At 49.1% G+C, this 27,500-nt stretch overlaps 2 protein-coding genes across 2 annotated transcripts in view; both read left to right on the top strand.

The window, feature by feature from the left end:
• Positions 1–6,369, top strand: part of dhx9 (DEAH (Asp-Glu-Ala-His) box helicase 9) — a 46,456-nt gene extending 40,087 nt beyond the window's left edge. The window contains exons 31-34 of the mRNA XM_061731370.1: positions 527–597; positions 667–807; positions 1,292–1,550; positions 6,160–6,369. Of these exons, the coding sequence (XP_061587354.1) occupies positions 527–597; positions 667–807; positions 1,292–1,550; positions 6,160–6,369 (681 nt within the window). The remainder of the gene's footprint in view (positions 1–526; positions 598–666; positions 808–1,291; positions 1,551–6,159) is intronic.
• Positions 6,219–27,500, top strand: part of lamc1 (laminin, gamma 1) — an 84,001-nt gene continuing 62,719 nt past the window's right edge. Inside the window, exon 1 of the mRNA XM_061731615.1 lies at positions 6,219–6,807. Within this exon, the coding sequence (XP_061587599.1) occupies positions 6,414–6,807 (394 nt within the window). The 5' untranslated portion in view covers positions 6,219–6,413. The remainder of the gene's footprint in view (positions 6,808–27,500) is intronic.

Below are 27,500 nucleotides of genomic sequence, written 5' to 3'. Positions count from 1 at the left end.
TTCTGGAAGGTTCAGAGTGATGTTTTAATCAGCAGCCTGAACCGTGGTTAAAGCTGCTGGTCAGAACCAAGAGAACTGGACCGGTCCGGACCGGTCCGGACCACCAAACACGTCTCACATCTTTGATCTTTAACTGAAATAAAAACCGTTTCATTTGAAACATTTTCATAAATTTGGACGTTTTATTTCGGGGCGTGACCGACGCTGCAGAGTTCTGGTAAATAAACCTGGCTGTTTACCTGTAAATAAATAAACCTGGTCGTTTATCTGTAAATAAAAACCCTGGCAGCTCATCGGACTGAAACATCAAACTCATATTTTCTTTGAATTCAAACTAAAACCTCATTTTTTCCAGAAGTTCAGACAAAAACAAAAAGAGAAACGGATCAAAAGTCAAACGTTTGTTATTTAAATTCAGTCAGTATTTTGTCCCTGAAAGATTAACTTTGACCTTAAAGATGGTTTTGTCTGCGGGAACCGTAAGAATGAAACATAACTGTGTTTTTAAATCTTTCTGTTCCCCCAGACGCCTCATGGAGGTTCTGACCCGGTAGATCTGGAGGTTTATGACCCGGTAGATCTGGAGGTTCTGACCCGGTAGATCTGGAGGTTCTGGAGGTTCTGACCCGGTAGATCTGGAGGTTCTGGAGGTTTATGACCCGGTAGATCTGGAGGTTCTGACCCGGTAGATCTGCAGGTTCTGGAGGTTTATGACCCGGTAGATCTGCAGGTTCTGGAGGTTTATGACCCGGTAGATCTGCAGGTTCTGGAGGTTTCTGACCCGGTAGATCTGCAGGTTCTGACCCGGTAGATCTGCAGGTTCTGGAGGTTCTGACCCGGTAGATCTGCAGGTTCTGGAGGTTCTGACCCGGTAGATCTGGAGGTTCTGGAGGTTTCTGACCCGGTAGATCTGGAGGTTCTGACCCGGTAGATCTGCAGGTTCTGGAGGTTCTGACCCGGTAGATCTGCAGGTTCTGACCCGGTAGATCTGCAGGTTCTGGAGGTTCTGACCCGGTAGATCTGGAGGTTCTGACCCGGTAGATCTGGAGGTTCTGGAGGTTTCTGACCCGGTAGATCTGCAGGTTCTGACCCGGTAGATCTGCAGGTTCTGGAGGTTCTGACCCGGTAGATCTGGAGGTTCTGGAGGTTCTGACCCGGTAGATCTGGAGGTTCTGGAGGTTCTGACCCGGTAGATCTGGAGGTTCTGGAGGTTTCTGACCCGGTAGATCTGGAGGTTCTGGAGGTTCTGACCCGGTAGATCTGGAGGTTCTGGAGGTTTCTGACCCGGTAGATCTGGAGGTTCTGGAGGTTCTGACCCGGTAGATCTGGAGGTTTATGACCCGGTAGATCTGGAGGTTCTGTTAGACCTGCTGGATCTGGATCAGGTTCCTGGTGGATCAGGTCCAGTCCAGTTCTTCACCGGGTTGGAAAGAAACTTTACTGGGTTTTTCCACCACGTGAAGCTCAGACAGTCGGGGTCAAAGTTCACGTTGACTGATCTTTGGATCAATGATCTCGTCAGTCTGGACTTTGTTCTGGTGGAGGAGCCGGTCTGCACCAGTCCTGGTCCCATGTGGTCCCTAATGGTCTCATGTGGTCCCATCCAGTACTCGAGTTGTAAAAATAAATCAGGGGGGTGGTGGATTTTATCATATGGGGACAGATAATTTGTGCTGATTATAAATAATATAATATATTACAAATAATAGCAGTGACCAAAACACCTGCAGAAATACTGCAGGAATGACATAGCAGCAGTTAAATGCAGCCTTCTGTAAGCTTTAAATATCCACTGGGCTTACATCAAATACATCAAAACACAACAATAAAAAACAGTTTTCTGAACTTATCAATATGACTCTGTCCTTCACAGGATAAGTAAAATGGATCACTGCAAAAACTCAAAATAAGAATATTTGTCCTATTTCTAGTTAAAATGTCTCATTTTAGTAAAAAAAATCTCATTACACTTAAAACAAGACTCATCACTGGAAAAAACAACAATTTTCACCTGTTTCAAGTAGATTTTCACTTAAAATAAGTAGGAAAATCTGCCAGTGGAACAAGATTTATCTTCTTATTACAAGCAAAAGAATCTTGTCCCACTGGCAGATTTTCCTACTTATTTCAAATGAAAATTTACTTGAAACAGGTGAAAATTGTCAAATAAGTTATTTTTCTGGTGTTATTTTTCTGGTGATGACTCTAAATGTTGAAATAGCAGTAAAACCACATTCATTGATGAAATGACATAAGGGATGGAAAGGGGGGATGGCAGTTTTACAGGGGGGATGATTTGGACCGTTTTTATTTCAGGGGGGGATGAAGGGGGATGCCATCCCCCTTCATCCCCCCTCAACATGAGTACTGGTCTCATGTGGTCTCATGTGGTCTCATGTGGTCTCTAATGGTCTCATGTGGTCTCAGTTCTGGGTCAAAGGTCCAGGAAATTCTGAAGTCACCTGACCGCGGTGGGCGTGGCCAGTACTGCAGGGGGCGTGGCCTCCGCATCATAAACGTCACCAGGACACAGTACTTGTCAATATGATGTTCCTTACTTATTTATTATCTGTTTTCATTTTTCATTCATTCGTTTATTTATTTTTTCCTCATTATTTTTTTTTTTTATCCATCCATCCATCCATCCATTGTCCACCGCGTTCTCCCCTCACTCGTGAACAAGACCCCAAGATACTTGAACTCCTCCACCTGAGGCAGGAACTCTCCCCCGACCTGGATGGTGCAAGCCACCTTTTTCCGGTGGAGAACCATGGCCTCAGACTTAGAGGTGCTGATTCTCATCCCAGCTGCTTCACACTCGGCTGCAAACCGCCCCAGTGCATGCTGAAGGTCCTGGCTCGAGGGAGCCAACAAGACCACATCATCTGCAAAAAGCAGAGATGAAATCAAGTGGCTCCCGAACCGTACCCCCTCCGGCACTTGGCTGCGCCTAGAAATTCTGTGCATAAAAATAATGAACAGAACCGGTGACAAAGGGCAGCCCTGCCGGAGTCCAACACGCACCGGGAACAGGTATTTTTTTTATTTACTTTTATATTAATTTATTTATTTTCTTCCTTTCCCTTTCTAATATCTTGAATAGGTGTGATTATTCTCTCAATCTGATGTACTTATGTTTACATCTGAAAAAAATAAAATCAAAACACCATTTCTGAATTTTATTTTGAAATCACGAATTCTAGAATTTTCTAGCAAATTTCAAAGTTTATAGCATCATAATTTCTGAGACGTTTTCCTTTTAAGGCTCCTTTTAAGAAACGAGACTCTCTAGCGCCACCATTCACCACGACGGCCGTTGGGGGTACTGCAGCCAACAGTGAAGCCGGCACAGGAGAACGGGGAGAACGTGCATGCAGCGTCATGTGACGTCACATCCACAGGACAGCGCGGGAAACTCGGGACCGAATTGCAGCACATTTTGCAGCACACAGCCTGTTCAAGGCAACGGAGAGATACACTAGAGGGCTCATTCTTTTTGGTTTGGAACGCTTCATCTCACATTATTACTAGAAAACTTAAAATGTATACACATTTTTTTCATAAATCCTGCCTCAAGCTCCTTTAAATGTGCGGCTTCACGCCAGACGCTGTTCTTGAAAACGCGCAGAATCCCCGATACTTGAGGCGGTTCCGGTCCGGTTCGTTAAATCGGAAGAGTCGCGAGGATCCGAGGCCTGCTGTCCACATAGCTGTCCTCTGAGCTGGGCGTGGCCTCGGACCCTTCCAGACCCGCCCACATGGCAACAGGTGATGACCTGGGCGGGGCCAGCTGTCAATCAAGAGACCACACCTCTAATGGTAAAGATATTTTTTTAATCCTATTTATTTATTTTAACGGTAAAGTTATGGCTTTATATAACGCCCCTGATGACGTCACCTGATGACGTCACCTGATGACGTCACCTGCTGGTCCGTGACGGTACTGCAGGTCCGTGAAAAAGCCAAATAAAACATAAAATGATTTCCGTTTACGTTCGTTGCTAAACGTCCCAGTTAAATCAGCAGGACAGAAGCAGCAGCAGCTGCCGTGTTTCCTGTTATTTTGTTCAGTTTTAACGATCAGAAAAGCTCGGAAAAGAAACTGCTTCTGAGCCACAGATAAGTAATAATGTAGTAATACTGTTAATTCTAGGTAAAAAGGTAAATATATGTAGATAAAGGTTATATTTAGACTTTATCCAGAACACAGGATGTGTTTTCAGACTAAATAAAAAGTATTTAAGAGTTCAGAGGTGACGTCACCGATGGATCTTTAGTTTAAATCCTGTTTTCTGTGTTTCAGTATTTGTGTGATGGACCAGAGGTTTTCTTTGTTCAGAGCGTGAGAAAGTTTGGATATTTGATCTTTTTGAACCTTCATTTACTGAGGTGAAGTTTATTTGTTACATATTTGGTTTTGTCTCATTTGAAGCCAAAAATGATACGTTCATTGTTACAACTACTGAAGTTATTATTATTGTTCATTCATTCACTGTTAAAAGTATTGTGTTGCTTACAATAAAGGAACATCAGAATAAGTCTGACTTTATTAATCACCAAATGCCAATGTTTATTCAGAGGTTTGTCATTACATGAATAAAAAAGCTTAAAAAAAAGGACGCGCATTAACAAAATAAGAGTTAAAACACGTCGTGAGGTGGAAGGATATTTATGTGGCGTTTCCCAGAACAATGACACAATAAAATAAGAAGTGAAATATAATAAATCATTAACATAAATGAAGAAAAGACATCAATAAATAATAAAAAAGCTTGGAATCCGGTCCAGTGCAGCCTGCAGTCTGAACTTAGAGACCAGTGATTATACCAGTGATGTTATACCATTATATTATATTATATTATATTATATTATATTATATTATATTATATTATATTATATTATATTATATTATATTATATTATGTTACACCAGGGGGAGCTGGTGATTGTTGGACTGGTGAGTCATTTCTGTAGAAATAAACCTCCTTGATTCATTAACTGAGTTTTAATCAGGCGACTCCTGTCCCTCCTCTTCTGTAAATACTTTTATCTTCATTTATGTTGGACTCATAAATGGAACTTTGCGGAAACTTGAGTTGGTTTAACTTCACACTTAAAAAGAGATTTTGTTTTATTGCTTCGGGTTTTTGTTTTCCTCTTGCAGAGTTTATTGTTGTTTTTATTCTTCTGGTTTTATTCTTTTTGTTTTTCTTGTTTTTATTCTTATTATTCTTCTTGTTTTTATTCGTTTTGATTTGATTTGATTTTGTACATGTAAAAAACAACAATTAAAGAGAAGATAAGAAAAAAAAACAAAGAACTTCATACTGTAACATTTAATATCTTAATTTACATGTGCAAAAAGGAGTAGGAAGAAGTGTAACTTATTTAATCCTACCCCCATTCACTAATCATTTATTAACAAGTATTCATAATAACTAACTATACTATAAGTATACTCACAAACTTACCTATACATACATACACATAGTTTAGTATTTCTATATATTTTTAACCACATGCCCATATAAATATTTATATAAATATACTTATTTACACCATACTATCTCTATATTAACTCCATCTGCTCTATATCTATGTATATATCTACTTACACACGTATTCACACACACACACACACACACACACACACACACACACACACACACACACACACACACACACACACACACACACACACACACACACACACACACACACACATACACACATACATACATACATATGTAATAATAATTAGCTGCCCATTTCTGAACATAATAATATATAATATAAACAAATCTACCGATTCACCCAATAGTGTTTTTGTTTTGTTTTTATTCTTTTTATTCTTCTTTTTATTGTCTTAGTTTTTCTTGTTTTTATTCTTGTTTTTCTTCTTCTCTTGGGTTTTTTTGTTTTTATTCTTGTTTTTCTTCTTCTTTTGGGTTTTTTTGTTTTTATTCTTGTTTTTAGTGTTCTGGTTTTTATTCTTCTTTTTGTTTTTATTTTTTTTATTCTTCTATTTGTTTTTCTTGTTTTTGTTTTTCTCGTTTTTATTCTTCTGGTTTTGGTTTTTAAGTCATCCCAGGTGTGAACCTAACTGGTTCTGGTCCCTGGTGTTCTGGTTCTGGTTCTGGTCTGGGGGTTGTGATTTCAGCTCCAGCACTTCCTGGAAGGGGCGGGGCCTCCGTGCTGCCCGCGCCTGCGCACTGGAGTCCTGGGTGTAGTCCGCGGGACGGGGTTTGTGCGGGACTCGTGCGGGAGGACGGAGACGAGAACAGACGGAACCTCCAGCTCAGCGGCCGAACCCGCGGAACCGAGCCCAGCCGAGCAGAGCCGACCCCCGGACGCGGAGGAACCGGAGTAACCGACCCAGACCAGACCGAGCCGCGCAGCCGCAGTTCGGGCAGCATGGTTCTGACCCGGACTCTGGTCCGGACTCTGATCCGGACCCTGGCCGCGTGCACGTGCCTGGCTGCGTGCGCGTCCGCCGCCATGGACGAGTGCGGGGACGAGCGCGGGAGCGCGCAGCGCTGCATGCCGGAGTTCGTGAACGCGGCGTTCAACGCCACGGTGCGGGCCAGCAACACCTGCGGGTCCCCGCCCGAGGAGTACTGCGTCCAGACCGGGGCCACCGGCGTCACCAAGTCCTGCCACATCTGCGACGACCGCCAGGGCCCGCACCGGCACGGGCCCGCCTTCCTCACCGACTACAACAACCAGCAGGACGCCACCTGGTGGCAGAGCCAGAGCATGCTGGCCGGGGTGCAGTACCCGGGATCCATTAACCTGACGCTGCACCTGGGTAAGACCTGGGGGGACCTGGGGGGGGGGGGGGGGGCTGTAGGGTCCGGGGGGGGAGCATTAGTACCCGGGGAGTATCAACCTGACCCTGCACCTGGGTAAGACCTGGGGGGACCTGGGGGGGCCGTGGGGTCCGGGGGGGGAGCATTAGTACCCGGGATCCATTAACCTGACGCTGCACCTGGGTAAGACCTGGGGGGACCGGGGGGGGCTGTGGGGTCCGGGGGGGGAGCATTAGTACCCGGGATCCATTAACCTGACCCTGCACCTGGGTAAGACCTGGGGGGACCGGGGGGGGCTGTGGGGTCCGGGGGGGGAGCATTAGTACCCGGGGAGCATCAACCTGACGCTGCACCTGCGTAAGACCTGGGGGGACCGGGGGGGGGGCTGTGGGGTCTGGGGGGGGGAGCATTTGTACCTGGGGAGTATCAACCTGACCCTGCACCTGCGTAAGACCTGGGGGGGCTGTGGGGTCCGGGGGGGGAGCATTAGTACCCGGGGAGTATCAACCTGACCCTGCACCTGGGTAAGACCTGGGGGGGCTGTGGGGTCCGGGGGGAGTGCATTAGTACCCGGGATCCATTAACCTGACCCTGCACCTGGGTAAGAGGGGGGGACCTGGGGGGGCGGTGGGGTCTGGGGGGGGAGCATTAGTACCCGGGGAGTATCAACCTGACCCTGCACCTGGGTAAGACCTGGGGGGGCTGTGGGGTCCGGGGGGGGAGCATTAGTACCCGGGGAGTATCAACCTGACCCTGCACCTGGGTAAGACCTGGGGGGGCTGTGGGGTCCGGGGGGAGTGCATTAGTACCCGGGGAGTATCAACCTGACCCTGCACCTGGGTAAGACCTGGGGGGGCTGTGGGGTCTGGGGGGGGAGCATTAGTACCCGGGGAGTATCAACCTGACCCTGCACCTGGGTAAGACCTGGGGGGGCTGTGGGGTCTGGGGGGGGAGCATTAGTACCCGGGGAGTATCAACCTGACCCTGCACCTGGGTAAGACCTGGGGGGGCTGTGGGGTCCGGGGGGGGAGCATTAGTACCCGGGGAGTATCAACCTGACCCTGCACCTGGGTAAGACCTGGGGGGGCTGTGGGGTCCGGGGGGAGTGCATTAGTACCCGGGGAGTATCAACCTGACCCTGCACCTGGGTAAGACCTGGGGGGGCTGTGGGGTCTGGGGGGGGAGCATTAGTACCCGGGGAGTATCAACCTGACCCTGCACCTGGGTAAGACCTGGGGGGGCTGTGGGGTCTGGGGGGGGAGCATTAGTACCCGGGGAGTATCAACCTGACCCTGCACCTGGGTAAGAGGGGGGGGGTATCTTGGGGGGGGGGACTACTGTCAAAAATGTTGAACTTTTGACCTCAAACTTCAGTTTTAATGTGAAAAAAGATACAAACGTGACTGAAGGGTCAAAGTTGGAAAATAAGCTAAAATATTTATATTTGATTTAAAAAAGTTAAAGAAACGTGATTGTTAAACGTCCGAGACTCAAACTGAACTCACGAAAGTTCATAAAAGTTTTCATAAGGAAAAGTGAAAAGTTCGTAAACTTGTATAAAGTCGTGACTTCGTCGTCCACGTTGAGGTTGTTTATTTATGTTGAGCTTCATAAACTTTGTTTATTTGCTTTGAGGTTTGTCAATATTCTTCTTTATTTACATTGGTTGTTTATTTACAAAGAGGTTCATCAACATTTATTTACATTGTGGTTCATCAACATTATTTTGTAAGCTGAGGTCTGTCAACGGTCTTTGTTTACGTTGAGGTTTTTTATTTATGTTGAGGTTTGTCAATGTTATTTATTTACACTGAGGTTCGTAAAGGTCATTTATTTATGTTGAGGTTCCTATGAGACGGAAGTAGCTCGTTAGCTCGTTAGCTTCTCCAGGTTCTTGATGTCCAGACCAACCCGTGGTTCTGCCCCCGGGGGCCAGTGGACCGGCCATGAACCTCTGACGTGGTGAACCTTCTGGATCTTCCTGTTTCTCTCTAAGACGGTTGTTTGACCCTGAGAGGAACCTGCTTGTGTTTTCCGAGGCCCCGTTTACACGGAGCAAAAACAGTGGTGTTTTCATGCGTTTTGGCCGTTCGTTTACACGAAAACGAAGCTCAAAGTCTCCAAAAACCATCATTTCTGAAAACTCCGGCCAAAGTGGAGATTTGCAAAAACTCCGTCTTCACGTTTGCTTGTAAACGGAGAGAAACGGACATTTATTCTTCAGAACGTCACATTATGAGACAGAAACGTCACCAGCGTCATGAGTGACACCTGTGTTTACAATTTGTTTGGCCACCGTCAATATTTTCTTGTATTTTACCTGTTTTATATTCTAAAGTCACACTTAAAAGTAACTCCACTTCTCTGTCACTCCAAACGAAAGACTCTTGTTCCGTCTTGGAAGTAACTGCAGTCAAGGCTGATTTATGGTTCCGCGTTACACCAACGCAGAGCCTACGGCGTAGGGTACGCGGCGACGCTCACCGTACGTAGGCTACGCCGTCGATTTAACGCGGAACCATATCATTCAGGCTTCACACGTGTCATTTGTTGACGTTTTTTTCCAGGATTCTGATTGGCTAGCATGACTTTATCTTCTCGTTACACTGCCCCCTGCAGGTTTGGCTGCTCATAGCACCTTAACAGCTATTTATGCAGAGAGGGAAATATCAGTTTTTGTAAATACCCGGCTATGTGTAAACTAGGAATGGGTGATATTTTACCGTTCACAATAAACCGTCAAAAAAATTCCCCACGGTAAGAATTTGTATCTCACGATAAAAAACAATAAATTCCCGTTGATGACGTTTTTGTGTAAAGCTGATTTATGGAAGGAAGGAAGGAAGGAAGGAAGGAAGGAAGGAAGGAAGGAAGGAAGGAAGGAAGGAAGGAAGGAAGGAAGGAAGGAAGGAAGGAAGGAAGGAAGGAAGGAAGGAAGGAAGGAAGGAAGGAAGGAAGGAAGGAAGGAAGGAAGGAAGGAAGGAAGGAAGGAAGGAAGGAAGGAAGGAAGGAAGGAAGGATAAATTCCCGTTGATGACGTTTTTGTGTAACAAACATGGTGGATCTGAGAGCGAGATAGATTTATAGTTGAAAAGGTGGAGTTGAATTGGTATTTTTTTATCGTCATTTTTATCGTTATCGGGATAAATGCCAGAAATTATCGTGATATATTTTTTAGTCCATACCGCCCATCACTAGTTTAAACGTGGCCTGAGTCTCGACTCGTGTCTGACGTGAACCGGCGATTGAAGAAGTGGAAGCGGGTCTGCAGGTTCCCGGGTCTGCAGGTTCCCGGGTCTGCAGGTTCCCGGGTCTGCAGGTTCCCGGGTCTGCAGGTTCCCGGGTCTGCAGGTTCCCGGGTCTGCAGGTTCCCGGGTCTGCAGGTTCCCGGGTCTGGTGCACCGGGGAACTTTGGGCCCCGTGTTTTTATGGTGTGACATCATTGGAGCTTGTGTGTGGGGGTTGCAGGTTGTTCTTCACCTCCACCTGCGTTGCTTTTGAAGAGGCTGCGGGTCTGAGAGGTCTGAGAGGTCTGGGGGGCGGGTGAACTGTTCTGTTCTCCCTCAGATGTGAGGTGAGTTTGGGAGTGTGAGCGCGTGCAGCTCGTCTCGTCTCGCCGGTATTTTTAAGAGTGGGTTTATTTCTGCGTCTGTTTTTCCCGGAGCTCCGGGTTAAACCCCCCCCAGCTCCACATGGCTGACGGATCGGCTCACGCCGCCGTTTACAGCTGCTTACAGCCGGGGCGTCAGCTGACGAGCGTCTGACAGCTTCACCCTCGTCTTCCTCACGCCGGGGCCGGGGGGAACCGGGGCGTCGCAGTCGTGGAGTCGGAGTGTGAAAACTCCTGTAACCAAAATCACATCATCACTCTGTTTTCTGATGTTTGTTTTTTATTTCTACTGAAAATACTTTATTTTTTAACCAAACAACCATCACTTAAGCCTTTGTTTCTCTTTTTCTTAAACGTAGTTTAAATTGTTTCAATTTTTTTTTATTTAGTTTCTTTTCTCCTCAGTTTCCTTGTATTTTATCGCAGCGTCTCTCGGGGTCTCTGGGTTTTTTCCAGAACATCTTGAGCCCGGTTCTCTGAATCTGAATATTCACGGGTCGGATTCGGGTCCATCTTTGCAGTCGGTGGTCATGTGACTCGGCAGGTTGGGGGTCATGTGACTCGGTCGTCTCCTGCCGGGTTCTGGTCTCGTGTAGAAGTGTCGGGTCCAGAACCTCAGAACCTCAGGACCTCAGAACCTCAGAACCTCAGGACCTCAGGACCGGACCACCGAACCTCAGCAGTCTCCACTTCAGCTGGTTTTGAAACATTTACGGCTCAAAATGAGACACGAGAAACACAGGCCTGAACTAAACCCTGAACCAGCTGCAGCTACGACCCAGCAAGAGTGTGTGTGTGTGTGTGTGTGTGTGTGTGTGTGTGTGTGTGTGTGTGTGTGTGTGTGTGTGTGTGTGAGTGTGAGTGTGTGTGTGTGTGTGAGTGTGAGTGTGTGTGTGTGTGATCTTTGAAGTGCTGCAGCAGGAAGCAGCGTGTCCCGACTCGACCGAGGAGTCGAGGGCGACATGAAAGACTGTGAAGGAGAGGGGGAGGTGGGGGGTTAACCGGTTCAGAACCAGAACCGGTGCTTAATTTGTCCATGAAGAGGTCCCGGAACAGAGGAGACCTTTTCTCACATCCCATATACTGTACAATGTAATCTTTTCTCCCAGTTATTCAGTTATTTTCATGAACATGCATAGCTGCACATGTAATGTGCGTCAATCAGCTGCTTGGCTCTCTCTCTCTCTCTCCTCTCCTCGCTCACGTCTTTTCCCTTCAATGGAGGGAAATTTGAATTAGGGCTGATAGTTTTATTTACAATCAGAAAAAGCAAACTTAAACTGATTGACGCGTTCTCTAACTATATGGAGCGCGCAGCACAGTACGCTGAACTACACACACGTATACACTCACTACACAACAAAGCGTTAGTGAAAATAGCAAACAAAAAACACTTTCGGTGTTCGGTGGAATAAGTGGGGAAAAAACGAACAATTAATAACGGCGTGTGGTGACGCAATCAAACAGAGAACAGCGTGGAGTGTTAATGCAGCAAACATGTCAGATCATTACTGGGATGTGGGAAAAGCAGAGGACACGCGAAATGATCCAGGCTGAGTTGGATTTGGGAAACCGCTTGGTGATGGAGACGTCACGGGACGCACCGCGCAGGAGAAAGGGAGCGCAGAGAAAGAAAAGGGCCCTCTTCTCTTTTTTCTGATTAAATGCATCCGAAATAGATAAACAGGCGATCTATGAGTAACTTAAGAGAAATAGAACAAGAAAAAAGTAAAGAACAAATTTGAGAACTTTTATTTCAAGAATACCATTTATTATTAAGTTTTTTCTTAAGAAGAAACTTAAGAAGAAAGTTGAAAAAATACTTAAGAACTTTTTTGGAGAATATGACTTCTTCTCTTTTTTCTTCTTAAGAAAAAAATGACACTTAAGAAGATCTTTTTCTTAAGAGTGTTTTGTGAATCGGCCCCAGGTCTTCAGGTTCCTGCTAGGGGGGTCAGCTTCACCCAGGAACCCAGCTGAACCTGGTTCTGGTTCTGGTTCTGGTTCTGGGGCTTGGATAGGCGTCTCTGACGTGTCCGGAGCAGAACCGGTGCCCCCGTTGTCCCGGAGACGGCCCTGAATATTCATGTCCCCCCCGCGGCTCCCGGGGCCCGGGTCCTCCAGGAAGCTGAAGGACAAGCTGGTCTTTGTCCTCGTCAAGTGGAAACACTGACGGCTGCTTCCTGTTTCTGTTCTGAAGAACCAGGGCCCGGATCAGGCCTCCGGGTCCCCCTCTGTCCACCAGGAACTGGATCAGTCCTGGTTCAGTTTCAAAGCAGCTCCTTGTCTCTAAAGGCCCTGACGCACCAAGCCGACTGTCGGCCGTCGGGCCGTCGTTGAGCGTCGGTGCTCGTCTGTCGGCCTAGTTCCCCCGGTGTGTCCCTCACGTCGCCACAGGTCGGCCGCCCGTCGGCAGATTTTCAGCCGATGCAACATGTCGAATCGGCGTCTGCCGTCGGTCAAACAGCTCACTCTGTGATTGGCTGTTCAGGTAGTGAATCGGGTAAGCTCCTTGAGCCTGTCGCTGTTGTATCCATGATTTCACCCATGTAGTGCGGTTTCTTTTTATTTTTTCGCCTCCGCCTCCTCTTTTCTTCTTCCACAAGCTGAAGGCCGAGGGCTGACAATGCCAGTGCCGATTCTTTATTCTTACGCATTGTGGTAGCGAGAGTGGTGTGGAAATGTGGTGTGAATATGAAGCCTATTTATTTTGTTTACGGCTTCCCAGAGATTCCGGTTTTCCCTTGTTTTTGAGTGAATTCAGACTACCGCTGCCTGCTGGTATGGAGGGGAATTACCTCTCTCGCATGCGCAGAACGTACGTGCTAGTTGCCGTTGGGTGTCGTCTTTGCGGTGTGTCTAGTGCTTCTTTTTGAGCCCGACCCAGCCCGACACAGGCGACGCGAGGCGACACAGCAGTCGGCCGACAGCGGGCGACTTCGGGTTGGTGTGTCCTCGGCTTAAGTATTTGAGGTTCTGACTTGAAGGTTTGGGTTTCCTGCTAAAACATGAGCATCATGTGGAAACGACCGAACTCTCAGGGTCTGATGGAGGTCTGATGGAGGTCTGATGGAGGTCTGAGGACCGGGACGAACCCTGGCCCTGTAGGGAATCAGCTGGAGACTGTTGAACCGGCCATATCTGTGCTGGGCGGCTGTAGCGGAGCCAGAGGGGGGGGGCGCCCCGGGGCCCACAAGCTCATAGGGCCCAATGATAGGGCCCCGTTTGGTGTGATACGTTCATATATAATCGTAAAATGTGGGCTATAATTACGATAAAATGTGCATTGTGCGGTCAGTGTAGCTAATTCTTACTTTACAACTGTCCTGAACGCATCAGGGCTGTGAGCCAATGCTGATTGGCTGTAAAGCCTGATTTATGGTTCTGCGTTAAATCGACACAGAGCCTACGGCGTATGGTATGGCGAAGCCTACGGCATGGGGTACGCGGCAACGCGCACCGTATGGGCGCATCGCCGCATATCCTACGCCGTAGGCTCTGCGTTGGTGTAACGCGGAACCATAAATCAGCCTTAACAGCAACAGCCAATTTGCCGACTCGGCAAATTTGCAGCCATGAAGGAGATGAGCTAAACTTTAAAAGAGGACTAAGCATTTACAACTACAAGTTTTATGGAAGAGTCAACTACCGTTGGTGAGTCAGTGGAACCTTCATAAATAATTTCTTTATCAGAATGTTGTGGTAACCTTGACCAGCTGCCTATTTGAATGAGCTTTGTGTTGTTGTCAACGAGACTAGAGTCTATTCTCTATTTTAGAGCTCAGAAATTATGTTATAAACTGCTGTGTCTATATCTATCTAAATAGATTGCATAATTTTAGACCAGTTATGTTGTTTTTTTTGTATTTAAGCTGTATCAAAGATGGAACTGAGTCAGTCCGTGACTATCTGAGTTTTCAGCTCATGTTATTGACATCTGTCAGGCCGGTGTGCGTGCGTGCGTGCGTGCGTGCGTTCTTCTGAACAAGTTTGTGACTTTACTCTGCTTTCTGCAGCATAGGCCTATAGACTTGGCTCAATAAAAGTTAGAATAAATGTTGATTGATGGGTAGGATGAGGTGTTGTTGAACGTTAAAATGACTATCATAAGGGCCCATGGAGAATGCTCCGCCCCCTCTGTACCGAGACCCGCACTCCGCCACTGCTGGGTGGTAAAGGGTTCTGGGCTCGGGGGTCTGGGTTCTGGGGGGGGGTCGGGGCAGGTGGGGGCTGGAGGGTTCGGGCCTGCAGCTCTCTGTCATCAGCTGCAATAAGCCGGCTGACTTCAGCAGCCCCTTCCAGCTGTGCGGCTCTCGTAAGCCTCCCTCGTCCCAGGTTCCCACGCTGAGCTCATTCCTGAGACACAAAACAATGAGTCCGGACCAGATGACTCCCCCCCCTCTCCCTCCCTCCCTCCTCGTACTCTCGGATTGGTGTAATTTACAACAGCTGGCCGCTCCAGAGGATGAACAGGGAAAAAAAAGCAGCAGCCTGCTGACGGCGGGTTGGGAAACCGGGTTTTCCCACACTGAGCGGCTGTTCCTGCCGGAGTCGTAGCGAATCGCCGCGGAGCTGCACCAAGCACAAACTCTCCAGGAATCCTCCAGAACATCTCGGTGTTTATTGGACCAAGATGGATTTTCCTGATGTGGAACAGTTTTTTACGGTTCCAGTTAGTCGTTCAGCAGACGCTCTGTCCCAGAGAGACTTGCAAGGGAACAACAATCCAGCAGCAGTTCAGTTGGAGACCCTGGTACTCACGGCCCAGTCAGTCAAATAAATACGGACCGGGGGAGGAGGGGCGGAAAGATCCGGTGCAAGCTGGACGTGCACAGAGATAGAGATGTTTTTAGCTGGGTTAGGATATTGGAGGGATCTTGGGGGTGACGTTCTAAAGGGGTGTTCTAGAGGGGTCTGGGATAAAGCCTGGATTATGGTTCTGCGCTACCCCGAAGCAGAGCACATGCCTTTGCCGTGACGCCGTTGCCGTGACGCCGTTGCCGTGACGCCGTTGCCGTGACGCCGTTGCCGTGACGCCGTTGCCGTGACGCCGTTGCCGTGACGCCGTTGCCGTGACGCCGTTGCCGTGACGCCGATGCCGTGACGCTGTCGTGAACCCTTCGGACTTCTCCGACACTCCATTTCGCCGCATTGCAATACCCCCTGCGAGCGCTAGGGGGGTGCGTTCTTTTCCTGAATGGTTTATCTGACTTTTCCGGTCACAGTGAATCAAACAGATAAGGACAACTATTGTGCAAAAAACCAAAACAAAAAAAATCACACACACACAAAGAAAAGAGAGCTGAAAGTTCACTACTGCTTCACGAACCGGAACCGGAAATGCGTTGCTACCAAGCGAACCAATCACAGCCCTCTCTGTCTGCGTTGGTCTGCGACCTCTTGACGGGTAGTTACAATTTTTTGGGAGGTGCGCGTCAGGCACGGCGTGGCGCCGTAGGGTGTTCATTGCGGCGCAACCTGCGGCCCTCGCTCGGCGTCGATTTAACGCAGAGCCATAATCCAGGCTTACGGTGTCGTAGAGGGGTTTAGGGATAAGGTGTTGTAGAGGGATAAGGTTTTCTAGAGGGGTCTGGGGATATGCCGTTCTAGAGAAGATTCGGTCGGGGGATAAGGTGATCTAGAGGGGTCGGTCTTGGAATAAAGTGTTCTCGAGGGGTCGATCTGGGGGTACGGTGTTGTAGAGGGGTCTGGGGATACGGTGTTGTAGAGGGGTCTGGGGATAAGGTGTTGTAGAGGGGTCTGGGGGTACGGTGTTGTAGAGGGGTCTGGTGGTACGGTGTTGTAGAGGGGTCTGGTGGTACGGTGTTGTAGAGGGGTCTGGTGGTACGGTGTTCTAGAGGGGTCTGGTGGTACGGTGTTCTAGAGGGGTCTGGTGGTACGGTGTTCTAGAGGGGTCTGGTGGTACGGTGTCGTAGAGGGGTCTGGGGATAAGGTGTTGTAGAGGGGTCTGGGGATAAGGTGTTGTAGAGGGGTCTGGTGGTACGGTGTTCTAGAGGGGTCTGGTGGTACGGTGTTCTAGAGGGGTCTGGTGGTACGGTGTTCTAGAGGGGTCTGGTGGTACGGTGTTCTAGAGGGGTCTGGTGGTACGGTGTCGTAGAGGGGTCTGGGGATAAGGTGTTCTAGAGGGGTCTGGTGGTACGGTGTTCTAGAGGGGTCTGGTGGTACGGTGTTCTAGAGGGGTCTGGGGGTAAGGTGTTGTAGAGGGGTCTGGGGGTAAGGTGTCGTAGAGGGGTCTGGGGGTAAGGTGTTGTAGAGGGGTCTGGGGGTACGGTGTTGTAGAGGGATCTGGGGATACGGTGTTGTAGAGGGGTCTGGGGGTAAGGTGTTGTAGAGGGGTCTGGGGGTAAGGTGTTGTAGAGGGGTCTGGGGGTAAGGTGTTGTAGAGGGGTCTGGGGGTAAGGTGTTGTAGAGGGGTCTGGGGGTAAGGTGTTGTAGAGGGATCTGGGGGTAAGGTGTTGTAGAGGGGTCTGGGGATACGGTGTTGTAGAGGGATCTGGGGATACGGTGTTGTAGAGGAGTCTGGGGGTAAGGTGTTGTAGAGGGGTCTGGGGGTAAGGTGTTGTAGAGGGGTCTGGGGATACGGTGTTGTAGAGGGGTCTGGGGGTAAGGTGTTGTAGAGGGGTCTGGGGGTAAGGTGTTGTAGAGGGGTCTGGGGGTACGGTGTTGTAGAGGGGTCTGGGGATACGGTGTTGTAGAGGGGTCTGGGGGTAAGGTGTTGTAGAGGGGTCTGGGGGTAAGGTGTTGTAGAGGGGTCTGGGGATACGGTGTTGTAGAGGGGTCTGGGGGTAAGGTGTTGTAGAGGGGTCTGGGGATACGGTGTTGTAGAGGGGTCTGGGGGTAAGGTGTTGTAGAGGGGTCTGGGGGTAAGGTGTTGTAGAGGGGTCTGGGGGTAAGGTGTTGTAGAGGGGTCTGGGGGTAAGGTGTTGTAGAGGGGTCTGGGGATAAGGTGTTGTAGAGGGGTCTGGGGGTACGGTGTTCTAGAGGGGTCTGGGGGTACGGTGTTCTAGAGGGGTCTGGGGGTAAGGTGTTGTAGAGGGGTCTGGGGTAAGGTGTTCTAGAGGGGTCTGGGGGTAAGGTGTTGTAGAGGGGTCTGGGGGTAAGGTGTTGTAGAGGGGTCTGGGGGTAAGGTGTTGTAGAGGGGTCTGGGGGTACGTGTTCTAGAGGGGTCTGGGGGTACGGTGTTCTAGAGGGGTCTGGGGGTACGGTGTTGTAGAGGGGTCTGGGGGTACGGTGTTCTAGAGGGGTCTGGGGGTACGGTGTTCTAGAGGGGTCTGGGGGTAAGGTGTTGTAGAGGGGTCTGGGGGTACGGTGTTCTAGAGGGGTCTGGGGGTAAGGTGTTGTAGAGGGGTCTGGGGGTAAGGTGTTGTAGAGGGGTCTGGGGGTAAGGTGTTGTAGAGGGGTCTGGGGATACGGTGTTGTAGAGGGGTCTGGGGGTACGGTGTTGTAGAGGGGTCTGGGGGTAAGGTGTTGTAGAGGGGTCTGGGGGTACGGTGTTGTAGAGGGGTCTGGGGGTAAGGTGTTGTAGAGGGGTCTGGGGTACGGTGTTGTAGAGGGGTCTGGGGGTACGGTGTTGTAGAGGGGTCTGGGGGTACGGTGTTCTAGAGGGGTCTGGGGGTAAGGTGTTGTAGAGGGGTCTGGGGGTACGGTGTTCTAGAGGGGTCTGGGGGTACGGTGTTGTAGAGGGGTCTGGGGGTACGGTGTTCTAGAGGGGTCTGGGGGTACGGTGTTCTAGAGGGGTCTGGGGGTAAGGTGTTGTAGAGGGGTCTGGGGGTACGGTGTTGTAGAGGGGTCTGGGGGTAAGGTGTTGTAGAGGGGTCTGGGGGTACGTGTTCTAGAGGGGTCTGGGGGTACGGTGTTCTAGAGGGGTCTGGGGGTACGGTGTTGTAGAGGGGTCTGGGGGTACGGTGTTCTAGAGGGGTCTGGGGGTACGGTGTTCTAGAGGGGTCTGGGGGTAAGGTGTTGTAGAGGGGTCTGGGGGTACGGTGTTGTAGAGGGGTCTGGGGGTAAGGTGTTGTAGAGGGGTCTGGGGGTAAGGTGTTGTAGAGGGGTCTGGGGGTAAGGTGTTGTAGAGGGGTCTGGGGATACGGTGTTGTAGAGGGGTCTGGGGGTACGGTGTTGTAGAGGGGTCTGGGGGTAAGGTGTTGTAGAGGGGTCTGGGGGTACGGTGTTGTAGAGGGGTCTGGGGGTACGGTGTTCTAGAGGGGTCTGGGGGTAAGGTGTTGTAGAGGGGTCTGGGGGTACGGTGTTCTAGAGGGGTCTGGGGGTACGGTGTTGTAGAGGGGTCTGGGGGTACGGTGTTGTAGAGGGGTCTGGTGGTACGGTGTTGTAGAGGGGTCTGGGGGTAAGGTGTTGTAGAGGGGTCTGGGGGTAAGGTGTTGTAGAGGGGTCTGGGGATACGGTGTTGTAGAGGGGTCTGGGGGTAAGGTGTTGTAGAGGGGTCTGGGGGTAAGGTGTTGTAGAGGGGTCTGGGGGTAAGGTGTTGTAGAGGGGTCTGGGGATACGGTGTTGTAGAGGGGTCTGGGGGTAAGGTGTTGTAGAGGGGTCTGGGGGTAAGGTGTTGTAGAGGGGTCTGGGGATACGGTGTTGTAGAGGGGTCTGGGGGTAAGGTGTTGTAGAGGGGTCTGGGGGTAAGGTGTTGTAGAGGGGTCTGGGGGTAAGGTGTTGTAGAGGGGTCTGGGGGTAAGGTGTTGTAGAGGGGTCTGGGGGTACGGTGTTGTAGAGGGGTCTGGGGGTAAGGTGTTGTAGAGGGGTCTGGGGGTAAGGTGTTGTAGAGGGGTCGACCTGACTCGTGCGTCTGTAGACTGCTGGTAGGTGCATTGTGTGTTGTCAGGTCGCGCATAAACATGGATACAGAAGGTAACAGACTTTTATCTGAAGTCCGGCTTCCTTTACAAACGTAATCGTTACTTCAGGCTGGTCGTCATGGGAACATGACGCTCTGCCAACACAACGACAGCGCTGACTGTTGTCAGACTTGAGATGGTACTGATTTCTGACAGAAATTACGTTCTGACGTAGCAGCAGCGTCAGGAACCTGTTCTCTTCCGCCCCTCGTAACGTGGTTCCGGTGTTGGTCTGAAGTGTGCAGATGTCCTGGTTCTGGTTCTGGTTCTGGTTCTGGATGGTTCCAGTGTTGGTCTGACGTGTGCAGTTGGAGGTCAGATCTCTGCAGATGGAGGTGTTTACACCAACACCAGACGTTCAGAGCCGGTTATCTCTGCGACCTTGAGGCGCCTGGCTGCCAACTGGAGCCGGTGGAGGTTCCTGTTGGTTCCTCCTTAAGGCCCTGTCCCAATACACCACTACCTCTACTTTTCAGCCCTACCCCTAAATTTTGCGCGTTCCCGTGAGGGTAGTGGTGTCCCAATTCCTCTTTCCACCTAGGGGGAGTGGAGAAAACAAGGGTAGTGGATATGAATCTGTCCCTACGGAGCGAGGGATTTCGGATGCACACTAGTTGAACTAGGGACAGAAAAATTTCCCAGAATGCTTTTCGTCGTCATTTGCGGACTGAATAAAAAAAACAAACATGGCGGACATTTCTTACTTTTTAGTGAATAAAATCAATATTTTGAGTTAGTTTCTGCATAAAAATGCGTTTTGATTACATTTCTAGCGAGAAATATATATTTTACTTTCATAATATTCACTCAGTGAATGTACATAATCACTCGTTTGCCCGTTGTTGCGAAGATCACGCCAGAATAAAGGCTGATTTATGGTTCCGCATTACACCAACGCAGAGCCTACGGCGTAGGTTACGTACCGTACGCCGTAGGCTCTGAGTCGATTTAACGCGGAACCATAAATCAGCTCTGGAGCAGGCAGGCAGAAATCTCGAAAATCTTCGGAGCTAATTTTGGATAAACTGAGCCCAGGTTGGGGATCTTAACGGTTACTTTTACGCCTGAAAAAATATTAAAACTTAATAAAGTGGCATATTAACAGCGCTACAGCTGAAATTAAAACAGTTTTTAGCTCTCAGCTTCATGATTTTAGTGGTGGTGCTGAAAGTAGGAGTAGTGGGAGTATTGGGAAAGAAACCTGGGAAGATTTCAAGTGGCCTAAAATCTGTGGCTTCTTTTTTAGGGGTAGTGGTAGAAAGTAGGGGGTGTATTGGGATTGGGCCTAACAAACCTCAGCTGATCCAGAGATTACGGAGCCTGCAGCCTGAGGTGATGTCTCACTCTGCCTGAGTCACCTCTTCCTCCTCTTCCTCCTCGTCTTCAGCGGGGGGTCTGAACCTCGAGTCATTTCAGGAATTCAGACTTTTCCTCAGAACTGAAGTCCCCCCCCCATCAAAGAGCCTATCAGCAGATCAGAGGCCGCCGCCCCCTCGGCCCTGCAACATCACAGAGCTCTTCCCCCCCTCCCCGACTCCAGCGAGGACGAGGATTAAGTTCCTGCTGCATTTCCTGCTCCATTTCCCCGGTTCTGAGGTTCCAGTCCGGGTCGGTGATGGGGGGGGGGCTGGTGTCTCCTCCCCCTCCTGGTCCGGTCCTTATCAGTAGGAATGGGCGATACTTTACCGTTCACGATATACCGTTAAAAAAATTCCCCACGGTAAGAATTTGTATCTCGCGGTAAAAAGGATAAATTCCCGTTGACGTTTTTGTGTAACAAACATGGCGGAAGGCGGATCTGAGAGCGAGGAGCTCGCTGTTAAACGAGACTCCAGGTTGTTACATTTTGATTAGGCCTGTGTTGAAAAAAATCGATTCTCCGATTTTAAATCGATTCTCATATTAATTCCTAAAAATCGATTCATATGTCTAAAGATCGATTTAAAAAAAAAAAATCATTCATCATCATTACATTACAACTTTTGGTACTTTTTTGTTTATGCCCAAAAAATGAATATTTTGTTGGACACGAGAATAACTGGTGCCATGTTTTTGCCTTTAAATATGTTTAAAGGTATGAAAACATTAAAGTTTTCAGTTATAATTGCATACATTGTCTATATTTCTTTGCTTTATTATACTGTCTTGGGGTTACATTTGCATAAATGTTAAAAACCAAATTCTCATAAATGGGGAAAAAATAAAAGCGATTTCATCCGTCTCTGTTTCCTCCCTGGATCTGTTTGGTAATTCTGACCCACATGATGTTTCTGAAAGCAGTTCTATCAGCATTCTGGGAGCTGATTGGTCCTTACAGCATCATTAGCTGCAATACTTGCTTTTTAATCTCAATATAATACTAGTAGTAATATGTTGCAGAACTACAGTCATATAATTCATGCAACAGCTGAAAAAACAGTTTTATTAACACTAACCCAAATCAATATCGGATCGAATCGAATCGGATTGTGATAATCGATTCTGAATCTTAAGAATCGGAATCGAATCGATTCTTGACATTTCAATCGATCCCCAGCCCTAATTTTGATATAACGTTTGACTATTACGAAAAAAAATTGCACTAGTATCTAATTTGTGGCATGTTCCAACCACAGGTTAATTTGCACATTTTATTTATATTAGAAGAGGTCATCACTGATAGGGTTTTATTTTCAGTGAACTTTTATTTATTTGTCCTGTTTCTTTATTTATCAAGTTGTATTTTTTTCTACTTTGTGATTTTATAAGCTAAGAAAACTTGTTTTGGGGGCTCCAAAGACTGAATGTGGTGATAGATTTATAGTTAAAAAGGTGGAGTTGAATTGGTATTTTTTTTATTGTCATTTCTATCGTTATCGGCCGCCGAGGCCCCTCAGACCTCCGGGGGCCGCGGTGCTGGATCGGCTCAGATCTGGTACCGGAACCACCAAACGTTGCTCTGCTGAGAATCTGTTGTTGAAGTTTCATCAGAAGTCCCCGGTACCTCCGGTTCCAGAGACCCGGGAGGTCCAGAGTTCTGGAGACTCAGAGAGGAGCTGTCTGCTCAGACGGGCTCGGTACCAGAACCCCCAGCTGATTAAACGCTGCGGCCCGACCGGGGGGGGATTCTTCTTCCTGAAGTGCTCATGTGGAAATTCCCAGAAGCCCTCGGGGCTTTGTTTACCTGCGGCCCCTCCCCCTCCTCAAACGTCTCGTTTGTTTGTTCGCTGCACTTTGAACCGACATTCCAGCTGCCGCGTGCTAATTAGAGGGCCCGCGGTGCGTTCAGGGCCGCTGCTGCAGCCGTGGTGCGTTCAGGGCCGCTGCTGCGGCCGTGGTGCGTTCAGGGTCACTGCTGCAGCCGTGGTGTGTTCAGGGTCACTGCTGCAGCCGTGGTGTGTTCAGGGTCACTGCTGCAGCCGTGGTGTGTTCAGGGTCACTGCTGCAGCCGTGGTGTGTTCAGGGTCACCGCTGCGGCCGTGGTGCGTTCAGGGTCATTGCTGTAGCCGTGGTGCGTTCAGGGTCACTGCTGCAGCCGTGGTGCGTTCAGGGTCATTGCTGTAGCCGTGGTGCGTTCAGGGTCACCGCTGCGGCCGTGGTGCGTTCAGGGTCACCGTTGTGGCCGTGGTGCGTTCAGGGTCACTGCTGCAGCCGTGGTGCGTTCAGGGTCACTACTGCAGCCGTGGTGCGTTCAGGGTCACTGCTGCGGTCCATGGTGTGTTCAGGGTCACTGCTGCATTCAGGGTCACCGCTGCGGCCGTGGTGCGTTCAGGGTCACCGCTGCAGCCGTGGTGCGTTCAGGGTCACTGCTGCGGTCCATGGTGTGTTCAGGGTCACTGCTGCATTCAGGGTCACCGCTGCGGCTGAGACGCCTCCCCCGGCACCGGCAGTGACGGTGATCCCACCCCGACCCCCCGACGGCGAGCGTCTCGTTGAAACCCGTCACGTAAACGCCGTGGCGTGAAGCTGCAGCCTGTTATTAAACATCTGCAGCTGTAAAAGTCCCAGGAAGTCGTGATTACAGCTCGTGTGTTGGAACTTTCCACACCGGTGCGCTGCCTGCGGCGGTGCGGCGCAGCCTGCCGGGGTTCTGCCTCAGCTGCCGTCAGCAGACAGAAACGCATTTAAATGGGAGGAAGGACCCCCCAGAAACGATGGCAGCGGTCTCACCTACTAGCACCTACTAGTTCCTACTAGCACCGGTACTAGTGGGTGCTAGTAGGTACTAGTAGGAGCTAGTAGGTACTAGTGGGTGCTAGCAGGAGCTAGTAGGAGCTAGTAGGAGCTAGTAGGTACTAGTGGGAGCTAGTAGGAGCTAGTAGGTGCTAGCAGGAGCTAGCAGGAGCTAGTAGGAGCTAGTAGGTACTAGTGGGAGCTAGTAGGAGCTAGTAGGTGCTAGTGGGAGCTAGTGGGTGCTAGTAGGAGCTAGTGGGTGCTAGTAGGAGCTAGTGGGAGCTAGTAGGAGCTAGTAGGTGCTAGTGGGAGCTAGTGGGTGCTAGTAGGAGCTAGTGGGTGCTAGTAGGAGCCAGGGGTGGAAAGTAACAAATTACATTTACTCACGTTACTGTAATTGAGTACTTTTTATGAGTAATTTGTAATTTTCGAAGTAGTTTTTGAAATATGTAATTTTTACTTTTACTCGAGTACATTTTGACCCAAGTATTTTACTTTGCTACATTTGAGCCCCCTCACGTTACTGAGTACAAAATTTATGGTGAAAATCTTATCTCATTTTATTTTGGTTTATTAAAAGTTAATTAAAACAACTTGTGCTGGATTTGATTCGTGACTCATCTTTTTTTTGCATTAAATAACTGAAAGTAACTTTTACTCAAATTACATTTTAAATGAAGTACTTTTGTACTTTTACTCGAGTAAATTTTTAGATGAGTACTTTTACTTTTACTTTGAGTAGGATTTAAGCAAAGTAAAGATACTTTTACTCAATTACAATTTTTCAGTACTTTTTCCACCTCTGGTAGGAGCTAGTAGGTACTAGTGGGAGCTAGTAGGAGCTAGTAGGTGCTAGCAGGAGCTAGCAGGAGCTAGTAGGAGCTAGTAGGTACTAGTGAGAGCTAGTAGGAGCTAGTAGGTGCTAGCAGGAGCTAGCAGGAGCTAGTAGGAGCTAGTAGGTACTAGTGGGAGCTAGTAGGAGCTAGTAGGTGCTAGTGGGAGCTAGTGGGTGCTAGTAGGAGCTAGTGGGAGCTAGTAGGAGCTAGTGGGTGCTAGTGGGTGCTAGTGGGTGCTAGTAGGAGCTAGTGGGTACTAGTAGGTGCTAGTAGGAGCTAGTAGGTGCTAGTGGGAGCTAGTAGGAGCTAGTAGGTGCTAGTGGGAGCTAGTAGGAGCTAGTGGGAGCTAGTAGGAGCTAGTAGGAGCTAGTAGGAGCTAGTGGGAGCTAGTAGGAGCTAGTGGGAGCTAGTGGGAGCTAGTAGGAGCTAGTGGGAGCTAGTAGGTGCTAGTGGGAGCTAGTAGGAGCTAGTAGGTGGTCCGGTCTCAGACCAGCGGGCCCGGTGGTCCGGTCTCTGTAAAGGTGGAACTGTGACAGATTAAGAGCTCGGCGGGGGCGGGGGTTCTGTCGGGTCGGACGTGTGAATGAAGCGACTCATGTCGGCTCAGACTAAACACCCAGATAAGATCTCAGCAGGACCTGGAGAAGAGTCTACAGAGGACAGCTCTTATCTCCGGGCCCTATAGGCGGGTCGCTGCCGCGCCGGCACCAGCCGGCCGATGCTTATCTGCTCTGTTGGAGCAACAAGCCCCAGACGCTCGTTTGCAGCGTTTAGACGCTACAACGCTTTTACTGAACTCTGGGGTGGAGATTTCTGCAGCTGGAAACATCAGTAAGCTGACGTTTCCTCTGGGAACTTTTCTAGCGTTTATTGATCCCAAAAGGGAAGTTGCTCTCAAGTGTCTTTAATTAGACTAGTAGATATAAAACCAGGACTAGTAACTCTAAAACCAGGACTAGTAACTCTAAAACCAGGACTAGTAGGTATAAAACCAGGACTAGTAAGTATAAAGGCCCAACCCCAATACACCCTCCACTTTCTACCACTAGCCCTAAAAAAGAAGCCACAGATTTTAGGGCACTTGAAATCTTCCCAGGACTGTCCCAATACTCCCACTACCCCTACTTTTCAGCACCACCACTAAAATCAGGAAGCTGAGAGCCAAAAGCTGTTTTAATTTCAGCTGTAGCGCTGTTAATATGCCACTTTATTAAGTTTTAATATTTTTTCAGGCGTAGAAATAACCGATCCCCAACCTGGGCTCAGTTTATCCAAATAACGCCTGTTAAGAAATTTGATCCGATGTTTTTTCGGAGATGAGAAGAGTCACCGGCTCGGAGCAGCAGCAGCTCACGTACAGACGTGATCGTCAGGTCAACCTGCGCCGTATTCCCGGGGAGAAACCTGCAGCTCTGTGGAGAATTACTGCTGGCTGAAATAAATCATTTAGGAAAATAAATGTTGGTTTAATAGATGAAATCTAACAGTTGTAGCTACGCCTGTTAAAGGAGCTGTATGTAAGAGCAATAATAATATGAATCATAAAATGACCCCGATATGTCAACAGACATTTAAAAATCATGTTCATTTCAAATACTTATGTCACTGACAACAGCACTCAAGCCAGGATATTGCAGTTTAAAAAGAGGAGTTGCAGCCCTCAACTGATGTTTATGTTGTCATTTTTTGTTTTGGCCTGAAGCTCCACCCTCCACCTATCTCCCAATCACCAAGTCAGTATTGTTTCTGAAGCTCCACCCTCCGCCTATCTCCCAATCACCAAGTCAGTATTGTTTCTGAAGCTCCACCCTCCACCTATCTCCCAATCAACAAGTCAGTATTGTTTCTGAAGCTCCACCCTCCACCTATCTCCCAATCACCAAGTCAGTATTGTTTCTGAAGCTCCACCCTCCACCTATCTCCCAATCACCAAGTCAGTATTGTTTCTGAAGCTCCACCCTCCACCTATCTCCCAATCACCAAGTCAGTATTGTTTCTGAAGCTCCACCCTCCACCTATCTCCCAATCACCAAGTCAGTATTGTTTCTGAAGCTCCACCCTCCACCTATCTCCCAATCACCAAGTCAGTAATGTTTCGGCATCCGGGTTGCCAGCTCGGCTCTAATTATGGCAGCCATGACAGCCTACGTTCCTGCTGCATCTGCAGCCTACCTGGCAACCTCTGGTCGGGGGGAGGAGGGGGAGGGTACACGCCGCTCAACAATATTTTGAAAGTGACTGCAGTACCAGTTTTGGACATTTCTTACAGACGGCTCCTTTAAGAAATTTGCTCTGAAAATTTCGAGATTTCTGCCTGCCGGCTCCGTAGCTGATTTATGGTTCCGTGTTAAATCGACGCGGAACCATAAATCAGCTGTAATCAAAACGCATTTTTATGCAGAAACTAACTCAAAATATTGATTTTATTCACTAAAAAATAAGAAATGTCCGCCATGTTTTTTTGTTTGATTCAGTCCGCAAATGACAACGAAAAGCATTCTGGGAAATGTTTTTGTCCCTAGTTCAGCTAGTGAGGATCGGAAATCCCTACGTCCGTAGGGACAGATTCATAGCCACTACACTAGTTTTCTTCACTACCCCTAGGTGGAAAGAGGAATTGGGACACCACTACCCTCATGGGAACGCGCAAAATGTAGGGGTAGGGCTGAAAACGAGGGGTAGGGGGGGGATTGGGACAGGGCCAAAACCAGGGCTAGTAGATATAGAACCAGGACCAGTACAGGTGCAGACCTGGTCCAGGTCTAGACCTGGTCCTGCTGTGGACTTGGAGCAGGGTTCTTCCCGTTGTGGGGCCGGGCCTCTCCGACCTCTGACCCCCCTGTAAACAGACTTAAAATACTTCCTCCCTGGGGGGGGTCGCCGCGGGAAGAGGAGCAACTTCTGACCCAACAGGAAACTGAACTTAAGGGTGTCATGGGGGGGTTTCTCTGGGGGGGGGGGGGTCCCTAGGGGGGTCTCCAGGGGGGGGTCTCTGGGGGGGGTCTGCTGGTTCCCTGCGGTCGGCCCAGGAAGTGTGGGGGGGGCGGGGAGGTCTGTTATTACAGACAGTCAGGAGTCTGAACTGGTGCAGATTCTTAACTGGGACAAGCAGATGCATGCAGGGTAATTTTAGCCTGCGGGGGGGGGGGGCGGGCGGGCGGGGGGGCACGGGGGATGACAGGAAACGCTCTTCATCGCTGACTCCCTCCTCTTCATCACGCTCATGTTTG

Source organism: Cololabis saira, chromosome 10, assembly GCF_033807715.1.
Source record: "Cololabis saira isolate AMF1-May2022 chromosome 10, fColSai1.1, whole genome shotgun sequence".
Lineage (NCBI taxonomy): Eukaryota > Metazoa > Chordata > Actinopteri > Beloniformes > Belonidae > Cololabis > Cololabis saira.
This window is presented reverse-complemented; position numbering and strand designations above follow the sequence as displayed.